This window comes from Lactuca virosa, chromosome 9, assembly GCF_052849685.1.
Source record: "Lactuca virosa cultivar CGN04683 chromosome 9, Lactuca_virosa_CGN04683_v6, whole genome shotgun sequence".
In the NCBI taxonomy this organism is placed as follows: Eukaryota; Viridiplantae; Streptophyta; class Magnoliopsida; order Asterales; family Asteraceae; genus Lactuca; species Lactuca virosa.
Genome location: NC_136434.1, coordinates 174508794 through 174524306, shown reverse-complemented (window position 1 = coordinate 174524306; position 15513 = coordinate 174508794). Strand labels below are relative to the sequence as shown.

The 15513-nt window shown below is 38.1% G+C and overlaps 1 protein-coding gene across 1 annotated transcript; it reads left to right on the top strand.

Annotated features, from left to right (window-relative positions):
* The first annotated feature begins 13173 nt into the window (after positions 1 to 13173).
* Positions 13174 to 14154, top strand: LOC145140031 (F-box protein At3g07870-like). The gene has a single exon (XM_079073652.1). The coding sequence runs from the start codon at positions 13174 to 13176 to the stop codon at positions 14152 to 14154; it is 981 nt and encodes a 326-aa protein (XP_078929778.1).
* Positions 14155 to 15513: the final 1359 nt, after the last annotated feature.

Here is a 15513-nt window from a genome sequence, read left to right as displayed (position 1 = left end):
TGACCGTAAACTCATTGGTCTTGACCGTAAACTCCCTTTTTGAGGAGGTTTACGGTTGCAGGCAGTTAAAAACTTAAGCTGCTATTTCCAATTTCTTATTCCCTTGATGTACTAGGGTTAGAATACTCAAAACAGGTTCCAAACAGTGATAACTGGAAGCAAAATGAGTCTAGCACTGATAGGTTTAATTAATTAAACAAGCTTGGAAATTTCGGGTTGTCACATCATCCCCCCGTTAGAGGGAATTTCGTCCCGAAATTAGAGTTTAAGCAACTAAGTTATTACAAATAATTAAGTAAAAAGATGAGGATATTTAAGTTTCGTTTGATCCTCGCGCTCCAAGTGAATTCGGGACCTCGCTTGGCATTCCATCGAACTTTCACTATCGGGATACGGCTTTGCTTCGTTCTTTTGACCTCTCGGTCCATGATCTCTACAGGTTCTTCCACGAAGTTGAGGCTCTCGTTGATCTCGATCTCGTCGAGTGGGATAACAAGAGTCTCATCGGATAGACACTTTTTCAAGTTCGAGACGTGGAAGGTAGAATGTACGTTGCTGAGTTCGCGGGGTAGGTTGAGTTTGTACGCTACATGGCCAATTCTAGCGAGAATCTCGAAAGGCCCTATGTATCTTGGATTGAGCTTCCCACGCTTTCCGAAGCGTATCAAGCCCTTCCAGGGTGAGACTTTCAAAAGAACGCGATCTCCCACCTGGAATTCCAAAGGTTTCCTTCTCTTGTCAGCGTAGCTTTTCTGTCGGTCCCTAGAGGCTTTCAATCGTTCACGAATCCGAACGATCTTCTCTGTCGTTTCCCGAATGATCTCCGGACCTGTGAGAGTGCTGTCAGGAATTCGTCCTTTCGCTAACTGTGTGTCACCCACCTCAGCCCAGTACAGAGGAGATCTGCACTTCCGGCCATAGAGAGCTTCGAATGGAGCAGCCTTTATGCTTGTGTGATAACTATTATTGTAGGAAAACTCGACGAAGGGTAAATGAGTATCCCATGCCTTCCCAAAGTCGATCACACAGGATCGCAACATATCTTCTAAGGTTTGAATAGTCCTCTCACTTTGTCCGTCGGTCTGTGGATGGTAGGATGTACTCATGTCCAGCCTCGTTCCTAAGGAGCTTTATAGTGACTGCCAGAATCTCGAAGTGAATCTACTATATCTATCAGAGATAATGGATATAGGGACACCATGCAGTCGTACAATTTCCCGTATGTATGTTCTTGTGAGCTTCTCCATCTTGTCAGTTTCCTTGATGGGCAGGAAGTGCGCAGATTTGGTCAATCTATCGACGATGACCCAAATGGTATCAAGTCCACCCGTTGTCTTGGGTAACTTGGTTATGAAGTCCATAGTGATCCGCTCCCACTTCCATTCAGGTATCTCCGATTGCTGAAGTAGACCTGATGGTTTCTGGTATTCGACCTTGACCTTGGCGCAAGTAAGGCATTTACTTACGAAGGTAGCAATCTCTGCTTTCATGTTAGGCCACCAGTATAACTTTTTAAGATCCAGATACATCTTATCTGAACCAGGGTGGACGGAATATAGAGTGTTGTGCGCTTCGGTCATGACCAAGTATCTGAAACCACCGTGTTTTGGTGTCCAGATCCGGTCCATGAGATATAAGGCTCCGCCACCCTTGACTTCCAAGTTCTTATCCATTCCTCTCAGGGATTCACCCGCCACATTTTCAGGTTTTAAGGCCTCGAGTTGAGCCTCTTTGATTTGAGTGGACAGGTGTGAATGGATAGTCATGGTCAATGATTTAACTCTTCGACCCGAATATTCTTTCCGACTTAGGGCGTCTGCTACTACGTTGGCTTTTCCCAGATGATAACGAATTTCGCATTCGTAGTCATTGAGTAGCTCGACCCGCCGTCGTTGTCTCATGTTGAGCTCCTTCTGGTCGAATATGTGTTGTAAAATTTTGTGGTGTGTAAAGATAGTGCTTTTCGTACCATACAGATAGTGTCTCCAGATCTTCAGAGCAAACACGACTGCTCCTAGCTCAAGATCGTGTGTGGTGTAGTTGACCTCGTGTGTCTTCAGCTGGCTTGAGGCATAGGAGATGACCTTACCTCGTTGCATCAGAACACAGCCGAGCCCCTGGTTGCATGCATCACAGTATACTACGAAGTCTTCTATCCCCTCGGGAAGGGATAGTATCGGTGCGGTGCATAAGGCTCGCTTCAGCGTTTGAAACGCCTTCTCTTGTTTCTCTTCCCAGTCAAAGGCCACACCTTTCTGGGTCAATGTCGTAAGAGGTTTCGCAATTCGAGAGAAGTTCTGTATGAACCTGCGGTAGTAGCCAGCGAGGCCTAGAAATTGACGAATTTCTGTAGGCATCTTCGGTGCTGACCAGTTCTCGATGGCTTTAATTTTGGAAGGGTCCACGTGGATTCCTTCTTCGCTAACCACGTGACCTAAGAATTCGACTCTGCGGATCCAAAATTTGCATTTAGAGAACTTCGCATAGAGCTTCTCCGATTGTAAAGGTCCTAGGACTTGTTGTAGATGATCACTATGTTCCTCCTTACTTCGAGAGTAGATAAGTATGTCATCGATGAAAACAATGAAGAACTGATCCAATTAAGGACGACATACCCTATTCATTAAGTCCATGAATACTGCGGGCGCATTAGTCAATCCGAATGGCATCACTACGTACTCGTAGTGTCCGTAACAAGTTCGGAAGGCTGTCTTCGGAACATTCTCCTCAAGCACTCGTAACTGGTGATACCCGGATCTCAGATCAATATTAGAAAAGTAGCTCGTCCCTTGCAATTGGTCGAATAAATCGTCTATGCGAGGAAGAGGGTAATGATTTTTAACCGTAATCTTGTTGAGTTCCCTGTAGTCAATGCACATACGGAACGATCCGTCTTTCTTCTTCACGAATAAGACCGGTGCTCCCCAGGGTGAGAAGCTTGGTCTTATAAAGCCCTTGCTGAGCAGTTCGTTAAGTTGACCGGACAGTTCTTGCATCTCTGCAGGTGCTAGACGATAGGGCGATTTGGCTACGGGGGTAGCCCCTGGAACTAAGTCGATCCTGAATTCGACTTGACGTTGGGGAGGTAAACCCGGTAGTTCTTCTGGAAAAACGTCGGGGAAATCGTGTACTATGGGGAGGTCTTTTAGGTCTTTTGTTTTTTGGTTCACATCGACTATATGAGCAAGGAACGCACGATATTCCTTTCGTAGGTATTTCTGGGCTTGCATGCACGAGATGATACGAAGATTTGTACTGGGTTTGTCTCTGTAGATCAACAAGGTTTCGTTATTCGGTAGGTTTAGACGAACTGCTTTCTCGAAACACAGAATATGGGTACGATGAAGACTCAACCAGTCCATGCCCACAATGACGTCGAAACTCTTGATTGCCACGGGTATGAGGTCGATTGGAAATGAATGATTATCTAGTGTGAGGGTACAACCTATGTAAATCTCGTTAGAACTCTCTGTCTTCCCGTTAGCCATTTCTACGACGAAGGTTTCTTTTAGTGCTTGCGGTGCTTGATTAAGTAAGTGTTTAATTTTTTGGTTCACGAAGCTCCTTTCTGCCCCACTATCAAATAAGACGCATGCATATGAGTTATTGAGGAGAAACGTACCCGTGACTATTGTGGGGTCTGCCACTGCTTCATTGTGGCCAATAGCAAGTAGTCTCCCTGCTCCTCCCGCCTTCCCCGCTTTAGGACAGTTTCTTTTGAAGTGCCCTGTCTCGCCACACCCGTAGCAGGCCTGGCTTACTCCTGTACTAGGGACCTGGGTGATGGGTCTTGGTGGTGCTTTGCAAAACCGGACAGTATGGCCCTTCCGGTCGCAGTTGGTGCAGTGCAGTTCTCGGCAGGGGCCGTTGTGATGGAAATTGCACTTAGTGCACTTGGGTAGGCTCCCTGCATATGGCTTTGCTGGTACAGGGGCAACCGGAGTTGTGGCAGCATGGACAGCCACAACCTGTTGGTTCTTGGAAGAGGATTGAGCTGATTTACCCTTCTTTCGGTCCCAACGCTTTCTCTTGTTGTCGACCGCTTTGGTTGGTGCTGAGACAGCAGTTGTAGTTGTTTTTGGAGGAGAAGGAACCTCGTGATCGATAAGCCTTTGGGCCAATTGCTTGGCGCTATCAAAGGTTGCAGGGTTTGATGCTAGGACGTTTCCTCGATACGAGGGTATCAAACCCCAAATGTATCTCTCGATTTTCTTGCTTTCGGTGGGGACCATGTTGGGACATAGGGTTACTAGGTCGCTGAATCTGGCTGTATAAGCCACTATGTCAGAACCCTTCATCTTAAGGTTCCACAGTTCCTCCTCGAGTTTCTGAATCTCGCCCCTTGGGCAGTACTCCTTTGCCATCAGATCCTTTAGTGTCTCCTAGCCCATGGCGTTAGCCGCTACCAGTGAGAGTGATTTGACATGACCATTCCACCATGTCATGGCCTTTCAGTGAAGGTGAAGGTAGCAAATTTTATCTTGCTTCCTTCAGGACAAGAGCACATCTCAAAGACTGCTTCTGTTCTTTCGATCCATTGGGACATCGCCATGATCCCTCCGGTTCCGTTGAAGAACACTGGTTTGCACCTGATGAAGTCTTTATAGGTACACTCCCGTGTATGCGGTTGGCTTTCACCATGGTTAGAGTTGGTGCCCGCTTCAGCTCCACTGGCACCACCAGAATTTACTTGAGCCATGGCTGCGGCCACAGCTGCGGTCACAACAGCCTGAAACATCACCACATCAAACTGTGGAGGAGTTGGTGGTGGTGGGGTTTGATTTACAGGCGTGCTTCTGGTCGGATGCTTGCGGGGCGACATCTTTTACTGAAAATTTATAGAGGTGGTGATAATAGTAAGAATCAATTATATGAATGATGCGAGTGATCCATGAGCTAATCGCCATAGTCCAACTACTAGAATGAGTGTATGATTGAAATAGGGACACCACAATAGAGTAGGGAAACACAAGAGTAAAGACTTTCCAATAGATTAGCTAACTGCCAATATTACTGGTATTAATGATGTAAATGAGTTCGGGAAAAATGACCTAATAGTAGGTCTTACATCAAACCATATAGGGAAAATGTTGACAGCTTAGAAGTCTAGTCAGAGTACTTGTAAGATCGTAATATTTTACATAAAAGTACTACTTAGAGCACAGACAAGAAAGGCTATTCCTTAGATCAAAAGAAAGATGAGCTAGGCATCTTCTACCGACGACGGGTATCCCTCGGGCGAACCCTCAGATCTGCTAGTTGACGTACAACTTCTTGTAGATGTCGCTCATGCGCCCTCTGACGCACTCGAAGTTCCATGACTTCGGCTCGGGATGCAGCTAGTTGTTGCTGCAGAGCCTCATTGGTTCTCCTGGTCCTTTCCATAGCCTCTTCGAGTCGGCGAATGCGGACCGTGTTAATGCCAGAATTGGCCTCAACTTCCATCACTCGGTTGATGGCTGCACGACCTTGCTCGACATTCCGAGCAATCCTACGGACCATAATGGGTAGGACTTGCTTAGCTGAGCCTCCCTCGCTTAGGTTGTAAAAGCTTCGGTCTCCGTTGAAGGGTAAGGGCTGACCCTGCTCATCGCTCCAACGGTTCAAGGTTTTCGCCCACAAGGGAGTGGGGCCTTGAAATGCTGGTCGGGGGTTGAGGTTTGGGATTGGAGCCTCTTGGGGCAGGTTGTTGACTTCTGGCTCGGAGTCAGATCCATCCGAAAAACCTTCTGCGAGGTGCTCATCCAAAGGGATTGGATGATCATCTTCTGGCTCTTCTTCAAGCCATCCAGCATTGCCTTGGTTTGGGAAGTATGGGTCGCCGTGGGGATGGAATCCGACCATGATATCTATGCGAGAAAAGGGGTATAAGAATCTTATAAAAATAGACGTACTACTTAAGATAATTATAAGATGATCTTTACTAGTTACTTCAATACTTGCATAGTGCATACCAATTACATGTAATCAAAACAGGATAGACCTTCGAATAAGTGACCCTAACTCTAAATCCACAACCAAACAAGGAACAAGAAGTAAAGCAAAGGTCACAGATTCTAAGTCTATAACACCTTAGTCACATGTAACCTTAGCGTATCCACTTAGCAACTATTGACCTACTAGTAAAGACCTTTTTAGTTCTCAAATAAGTAATTATAGTAACACAAAATACTCCTATAGTATTTTAGGTTTATCTTCTGTTCTAATGTTCTCGTTGTAGTAGTGTTGGTAAGTTTTTAGACTTGTTGCAACACCACAACCATTCTTAGGCACATGCTAGTCACTCCTTGGAAAATATAGTTGATCAGGCTATATCCTCCCAGGTTTGACTATATGTCTCTAAGCCAAATCGTGTTGTTCAACAATCGTAATACTTTTGTTCTGTCCTAATGACACTGATTTTAGTCTGAATGCAGGTATGTATACTTAGTTAAATATTTTATTATTTAAAAGTATAAAATTTTGGTCAGAGTATATTAATCCCGTTTGCGTTTATAGTTCGTATATCTTTTATAGGTTGATATACTTGATTCACTATAAACAATGCTCTGATACCAATCTGTCACACCCCAAAACCGGAACGGCGGAAACGTTCTGGGGTGGAGGACGTCATGTACAGTATCATAACAATGCATACTAGTAAAAACAAGCAACAACATCCATTGCATTAATATAATAGTTAAATACATGTGTGTTCTTTTGTAAGTTTAAATGACACCAAAAATGTACAATCAAAATAAGACGAGTCTTGGATCCACTCCGTCCTTCAAAAGCTGCATGGGTGTACCTGTCTTACTGGTTCCCTAAGAATACAAGTTATTTTGAAAGAGTTAATCAGCATAAAATGCTGGTGAGTTCATAAGTATTTAGTGTCATTTAGTAGTTAAAAGCCACAATATGTTTGTATTAAAATCCTGAATAATTTGCAAAGTTTTTCCCAGAAAATCCTATATTTCCTGCTTATAAATAATGTGGCCTTCTACCCGAGGCTCGACTGTTTTACATATTTGTTCTTGTATAAAAATGTAATGTTTGTATATGTATTTGTAATAGTAGGAAAAGTATAGTAGTACTTTGTTACTGTGCAAAAGTATGTTTTCTCCCAATCATTTCTATTCTCTACTAGGAAAATAGTATGTTCTACCTCAGCAGTGACCCTACTGACTATTTAAATGATAAAAATGAAGACTCAAGGTCGTATTAAATGTACCATACTCCTTAGTGAGTCCTATTGCCTTTAATTGTTAATTAAAGGTTTAGATGTGAATTAGTTTGTAACCATGATGATTGACGGCTGAATACTTGACGACCTTCTGGCGTCATAAAATAGTGAGGTGACATTTTGTCACCCCTTGGCCTTATCGGCTAGGACTGTAGCTAGCAGTCGGGGTGTGGGAGTGTCTGTCCCGTATAGATCTATAGACACGATGCCCGCTCTCCCTCCAGGAGACTCTGGTTACAAAGTGATACAACAATGTATTGTTGTATCATGAAGTAGTATTTCACATTTAAATTATTATATATGAGTGTTTGTATAGTAAGTCATAGTGTAGTAATGTTCTCTCTGTACTAGTGTATGGTATATTCTCTTGTATAGTGTATAGTATATTCTCTTGTATAGTGTATAGTGTGTATTGTTTCTCATAATAGTAGGTTTGTATCGACTCATGAATGAACTGACTCTTGTATGTTTCATTGTACTAATCATAGTGAGTAGTAATCTCTTAAACTATACCTATTATAGTTTACTAGTAATGTTGTTTGTATGCCTTTGCTACCCAAAGGTATTGAACTGAAGTAAAAGCTTTTATATCTAAACACATATATATGATATATAACTAAGGTTTCAACGACATTCGGACAAATAACAGGGTACTCTAAGTCCACAACCAAACAAGGAACATGAAATAAAGTGAGCTATCAGTCCTAAGTCCTTCAAATCTTACTTATATAAATATATCTGTATAGACATGAGTTTGACAATAATATGAGTTTAAAAAGAGTTTGATAAAGGATTTAGCATTTAAAAGAGTTTAATAAAATGTTTTGAAGTATTTGAAATCCATAAGTTTGATAACAATTTGAAAGTAATAGAAAATCTCTCTGTTTGTTCTAGTTATTAATCACTTGTGATTAATATAATAACTAGAATGTTTCAACTTATATTCCCCCCCTCCCCCCCTCCCCCCCCCCCCCCCCCGATAAAAACATTTAAAATCATTTCAAAGGTTGATTAAGGGGTATGAACTCACCTGTAGTGAGTGGTTCTGACGTGTGGTTGGAAAAAGGATTGCAGAGTGTCAGGTGTAACCTTGAGCACACAATGATCCTAATAGACACATATAGACATGTATGTGTATGAATTTAGTGTATGGACGAATAAATAAGAAGGTTAACACCCTTATTGATTAGGAAACTCTAATATTTATGGGATACAATCACATATGATTGCATAACTAGGGTATATGGCCACCCTATAGAGTTTACGGTCAAAGAGGTATGACCATTGGAGTCTATGGTCCAAGTGTTCACGGTCCTTGGAGTTTACGGTTCTTGGGTTCACGGTCTAATGACCTTACGGTCATGGGGTTCACGGTCTAAGGAGATTCAACCGTAAACTCATCAAACCTTGCACAAATGATGGTTTTCAAGGGCTTCATTCAATGGAATCGGATTCTAGGGACCATACTTAGTCTTAGGGAGGGTAAAAGCTATAAGAACACCCTTTATAAGGGTTTACGGTCTATGAAGATTCATAGACCGTAAACTCTTTTGTTCATGTAAAAAGTGGTGATCTTTAGTCCAAAATGACGGATTGTAACTAGATTCATGAAAGGGAAGAGGATACTTACGGTTTTGAAGGCAGAAAAGGTGTTTTCGGTCCAAAACACAACCGTGTTCTTGAGGATCTTTGATGATCTAGATAAAAGATGAAACCCTTGGATGAATCAAGAGTGAAACATGGATTTAGGAAGGATCTAACACACAAAGGAGGAATTACTTACTTGTTCTTGAAGATTTGGAAGCAAAAGTTTATGATTTTTGAGAGAGAATCGGTTCTAAGGCTTGAGAGAGGGAAAAGAATGGCTGAAGTGATCACCCTCCATATATATAGGGATGGGTTTACGGTCACCATGACCGTAAACTCATTGGTCTTGACCGTAAACTCCCTTTTTGAGGAGGTTTACGATTGCAGGTAGTTAAAAACTTAAGCTGCTATTTCCAATTTCTTACTCCCTTGATGTACTAGGGTTAGAATACTCAAAACAGGTTCCAAACAGTGATAACTAGAAGCAAAATGAGTCTAACACCGATAGGTTTAACTAATTAAACAAGCTTGGGAATTTCGGGTTGTCACAAATGTTTTGCGTGTTTTTTGAAATATGACATGATATATAAAAATTTAAGTGCAAGCCATTATGTGTTTTGAACGTATTATTTTATCTCGAAAACACATGAAAAAAACTAACCGCAAGAAGAAATTATGTGTCGCCGCTGCATCGCGCGGGTATTCCACTAGTATATATATATATATATATATATATATATATATATATATATATATATATATATATATATATATATATATATATATAACTTATTAGTCATATCTTGAATTTTAAGAGGTATAAGATACAAAACTTTTTGTACAAATCATTTATATATAAATAAATCATTAATACTTGAAAAAATTTGAAAACATGAATTGAAGAAAGTTATTAAGAAATTTAATTTGGAGCAAAATAACAATTTTAAAATATTAAACTCATGTATGTAAATTAATTTATATTTTTTAAACCAGACACCGATATAATCTAATTTACATCAAATGTATAAAAATGCAATATAAATATAAGATGTAAACGTAAATATTTTATTTAAAACTAATATTTTTTTATTATATAATAACTAATAATAAAATCTAATAATTATTTCATCGTAAGAAAACTATTCTCTAAAAGAGTTATTTACCATGGTCTTTTTGCTCGGGCACATGTGTGTTTATATATATATATATATATATATATATATATATATATATATATATATATATATATATATATATATATATATATATATACACACATGAAATAGCTAGACATTTCATACAAATTGGAATTACGCAAGTGGTGAGCAATATAAAAAGTGATATACAAATAATTACTTGTTTCTGTCAAAAATAACTAATTAATTTTTGTTGGACAGAAATAGGGAAAACTGCAATTAAGTCACTACATATTGGTCTCATAATCGATTTAGTCCCTATATTTTTTTTATTCAATTAAGTCCCAAATACCGGTAATCGTATTCAATTTAACCCTCTGACCCGGGCAACAGGTCATCCAACTTTCAAAAATTATATTTTTGGCCCAGATTTCAAAATTTATTACAAATTTCGTCTAAAATTTACATTTTTGGCCTAGATTTTAATTTTTGTTACAAATTTGGTCCAAACTTTACCCTTTTTGCCCAAATTTTAGAGTTTTATTATTAATTCATCCTAACTTTAGTTTTTTTACAACTTTTTTTTCTCAAAACGTGTTTGAATAATTTTTATAAAAACGTGTTTGAATAATTTTTTATATAATACGTGTTTGTATATATTTTATAAAATCGTGTTTGTATACATTTTATAAAATGTATACAAACACGTATTATATTTATAAAATCGTGTTTGTATACATTTGTATATCATTTTATAAAAGTGATATACAAATAATTACTTGTTTCTGTCAAAAATAACTAATTAATTTTTGTTGGACAGAAATAGGGAAAACTGCAATTAAGTCACTACATATTGGTCTCATAATCGATTTAGGCCCTATATTTTTTTTATTCAATTAAGTCCCAAATACCGGTAATCGTATTCAATTTAACCCTCTGACCCGGGCAACAGGTCATCCAACTTTCAAAAATTACATTTTTGGGCCAGATTTCAAAATTTATTACAAATTTCGTCTAAAATTTACACTTTTGGCCTAGATTTTAATTTTTGTTACAAATTTGGTCCAAACTTTACTCTTTTTGCCCAAATTTTAGAGTTTTATTATTAATTCATCCTAACTTTAGTTTTTTTACAACTTTTTTTCTCAAAACGTGTTTGAATAATTTTTATAAAAACGTGTTTGAATAATTTTTTATATAATACGTGTTTGTATATATTTTATAAAATCGTGTTTGTATACATTTTATAAAATGTATACAAACACGTATTATATTTATAAAATCGTGTTTGTATACATTTTATAAAATATATACAAACACGCATTATATAAAAAATTATTCAAACACGTTTTTATAAAAAAAAATGTAAACAAACACGATTTTATAAAAAAAATGTAGATAAAATAGGTGGTTGTATACATTTTTTTTTGTAAAATACGTTTTTGTATACATTTTTTTATAAAAAAGGATTTGTATATATTTATATACTTAATAAATACCTATTTTTATAACTAGATATCTCATATACAAAAAGCTTTTTAAACAAAGTTTTTATGTAGAAAATATAATATTTTTATGTGAAAATACGTTTTTTTTTTGTATAAATATGATTTTCTAAAGAAAAAACATATTGGAAACAATTCTTTGAGAAAAAAAGTTGTAAAAAAAACTAAAGTTAGGATGAATTCATAATAAAATTCTAAAATTTGGGCAAAAAGGGTAAAGTTTGGACCAAATTTGTAACAAATTTAAAATATGGGCCAAAAGTGTAAATTTTGGATCAAATTTGTAATAAATTTTGAAATATGGGCCAAAAATGTAATTTTGGAAAGTTGGGTGACCTGTTGACCGGGTCGAAGGGTTAAATTGAATACGATTACCGGTATTTGAGACTTAATTGAATAAAAAAATTATATAGAGACTAAATCGATTATGAGGCCAATATGTAGAGACTTTATTACGGTTTTCCCGACAAAAATAAGTCAATTTTATTACAATATAATATTTGTTAAAACTACAAATATAGTTTATGGTAGCTTATTTAAGCTAATTTAAAATAGATTATTGTAAATTTATAAACTAAAAACTAAGCTTCATTAAAAGGTTAAATATGACCTTAAATATACATAAAAATTGATTAATTTATGATTACACATATCCTATTCCAATAATTTTACAATTATCTAATTCAGAAAGGGCAAGGGAAAGGCCCACTGGGCCCGATCTGGTAATTAAATGGAGAACGACTCCTCGCCTCCCGACTCATGCCTCTCGTATCTCTTCCAGTCCTTCTGCGCCACCGACCACTGCCGCCGCTGCTACCTTCGGGGGTCTCGGTGACTTGGTGTCTCTTTCATAGTCGATCTCGCCTATCGATCTCTGTTTTGGTATAAAGTTATTTATAATCAATGTTCATTTTAGTTCATATATAATTATTGTTCATTACTAGTTAATTGTTTATTAGGATTTGTTAATTGTTAATTTGTTTAGGCTTTAGTAACTATTTATTCTTAGTGGTAAAGTTTTTGTTAGTTTCGTAGTAATTAAAATCTCACTTTGTTAATTGTTGTGTAACAAAGATTTTTGTTAGGGTTACGGTCATATTTTTGTTGGTATTAATCTGATATTTATTTATTTATTTATTTTTGTTGTTTAGTGTCTTTGTTATAGGTTATATTTTGTTAGGGTTTGTTAATTGTAATTAATAATTATTAACTATTAACGTTTGTATAAATTACTAATTGTTTTGGATCTGTCATGCATGCATGCACCATTAAAATCTAGAAAATTTGTTTGTGTCTAATTTCCAGAGTCCATGTTGAATGTATAAGCAAGACTACGGGTCATTTCGTCAATGATCTTTAAAGATAGTTATTTATGACAGTTTTTGGTGGTTCATCATCACCCACCATTGTGTTGGTTCAAAAGTTGTCACCTACTATATATATAGGTGTGTATATATGTAATCTACTGTAGCTGTTGAATTCATAATAAAACACCATTATTTTCTTGCACATAGAATTCCTCCTCTTGTAATCTTCTTTTCTCCAACAGTCCATCCATGGTCGATATTCCCTTGCCCTTTCTGAAGATGTCATGGTCGATATTCTCTCAAGACTTCCTGTCAACACAATCATCCACTGCAGGTGTGTATGCAAGAAATGGTTGGATCTCGTTTCTGACTCTTACTTTGCCAATTTTCACCTCTCGAGATCACGAGCAAGCGTCATGATTCATCATAATTGTGTTGAAGAGAAAAGGAGTTACCATCATCGACCTGGCATTTTGAAGTGGGTGGAGGTCGAACACGAACTCAATCACCACCGTTTCCAGCACCCGCACGACCTTGTCATGAGCCTCAATCTTAATCTTGCATCCATTTTCCAGGAGTCTCAGATACTCCTCATGGGCTCAGTCAATGGTTTGCTCTACCTGTGGCAGTTTTGTGGTGAAGTTTCTAACACTTACATATGCAATCCAATCACCAGAGAATATATGATCCTCCCAGAGCCACAACTCTCTAAAGAATATTATGGTATGATCAGTCACTGTTTTGGAGTAGGATCACTGACGCAGGAATACAAAGTTATAGGGATATTCGAAAAGCGACCACCTCAAGATTCTACTTCAACTCGGCTAAGTCCATTAGAAACCAAGGTTTACACCCTTGGCACGGGTCAATGGAGAAGTCTTTGTCTTCTCCCTTTTTATCCTAAGGAATTCGTTGGGCTATCTCTAAACGGCCATGCTCATTGGATTGCTCGTGACCAAAAGATTTATGCTTTTGATTTTGAAAAGGAGACATTTAAGTTGTTCCCATCACCTCCTGTTGAGACTATACAAGAAAGTCGAGTCCATTTTCAGAATTTAGCAGTCATTAATGGTTGTTTATGTCAATTCGAGACCTTTGATTATCAATGCACAATGTGGGTGATGAAAGAATATGGCATCAAGAAATCTTGGCATAAAGAGGTGATTATCAAGAAAAGTATAGATTGGTTGATATGTCAACCCATATATCCGATTGATCGTCTAAATGATGGAACAGTTTTGATGGTCTATCATCAAGACAAGTTGTTGATATATTCTCCACAGAGGAAAACAATTGAAGACACCGGAATATTTTACAGATGCGTAACTAGAATGGCTTATCGTCCTACCTTTCTTAAACTCCAGAGCTTTGGATCAGAGAGAGTTTATGTGTTCTAAAGTTCAGTATTCAAGACAAGTTGTTGAGTACCTTATTAACCTGCTTTACGTGTTTCAAGCAAATCAGTGATCGTCTAACATACTCTTTAAGGTCCAAGTTTAATTCTAGCATGGGGGCACTCCTTGTTTATCGGTTTTATTGTTGTTGGGTTTAATTCTGACTTTTAGTCAAAGGAGGTGACTGATTCAAAGCATACAATTTTATTAGGGGTAGTTTAGTCTTTTTGCTTAGAGTATGAATAAGTAAAGGCCATGTTGGCCACGTTTTTAGAATAGTTTAGATAGGTTTAGTTGGCTCCTGTTTTATTGCTTTGACTAGGTGAGTTTGTTTCCCTTTAAAGTGGAGTAGGCAGCTAGGTACGTTTATATATATTGTATGTTATGATACTGAATAAAATGTGAGAGAGTTTAGAAAGATGTAGCCTACGGTTGTTTTGGGTTTGTTCACAGGGGATGTTCCAATATTTGGTATCAGAGCTAACCAGGGAGGTAGGTTCTGATGAAACCTGTGGTGAATGGTTGGCGTTTGTGGATCCATTTGTATGAAGATCGTGGGATCATGAAGAGGTTCTATGTGAACCATAGAGTCCATAGAAAGTAGAAGCTCTGTGTGAGCCGAACAAAGTTCTGTGTGAGCCCCGAACAAAGCTCTTTGTGAGTCGAGTTCAATCAAGAAATCTGTGTGATTGAGTGTTTTGAGAGTTGAAAGAAAGTTGTGTGCTGAATCCATGTTCTGGGTGAACCAAGAAGAAAAGGAACCTGTGTGGTGAAGCTTACCTGTGTGGAGAAGCAAGTCAACGTGAGAAGAAAAAAGAATGGATCTGTGTGATCAGGAGACGTAAACATTGTTCTCCTGCAAGTGTGTGTGGGCAGGCTTGAAGAAAAGGCGAAGACTTTAATTAACCCAGAAGATCTGTGTGATATGTGATGGTCCGGCTGGTGCAGCAGGTTTGTGAAGCATGTGGTGTTTCACGGTGGGTATTGGGCTGCTGGTGCAGAATCCGACGGAGGTGCTGTGTTGATAATGAATTGAGTGGCGATGAAACTAGATTGAAGAAATAAGAGAAGGTGAAGAAGAAACCTACCAAGGTGATGACTGGTAGAAGTTGTTCTAACTGTGAAAAAAAAATGATGCATAATTGTGAAGGAGATGGTTCAGCAACTGGCTCTTGGTCGTGATTGCTATCAGTATGGACAAGTCAGAATTAGGGGGTGATTGTTGGGTTTAATTCTGACTTTTAGTCAAAGGAGGTGACTGATTCAAAGCATACAATTTTATTAGGGGTAGTTTAGTCTTTTTGCTTAGAGTATGAATAAGTAAAGGCCATGTTGGCCACGTTTTTAGAATAGTTTAGATAG

Bases quoted from the DNA above. Each gene is read 5' to 3' on its own strand.
- LOC145140031 (XM_079073652.1), top strand. From the start codon at position 13,174: ATGATTCATCATAATTGTGTTGAAGAGAAAAGGAGTTACCATCATCGA.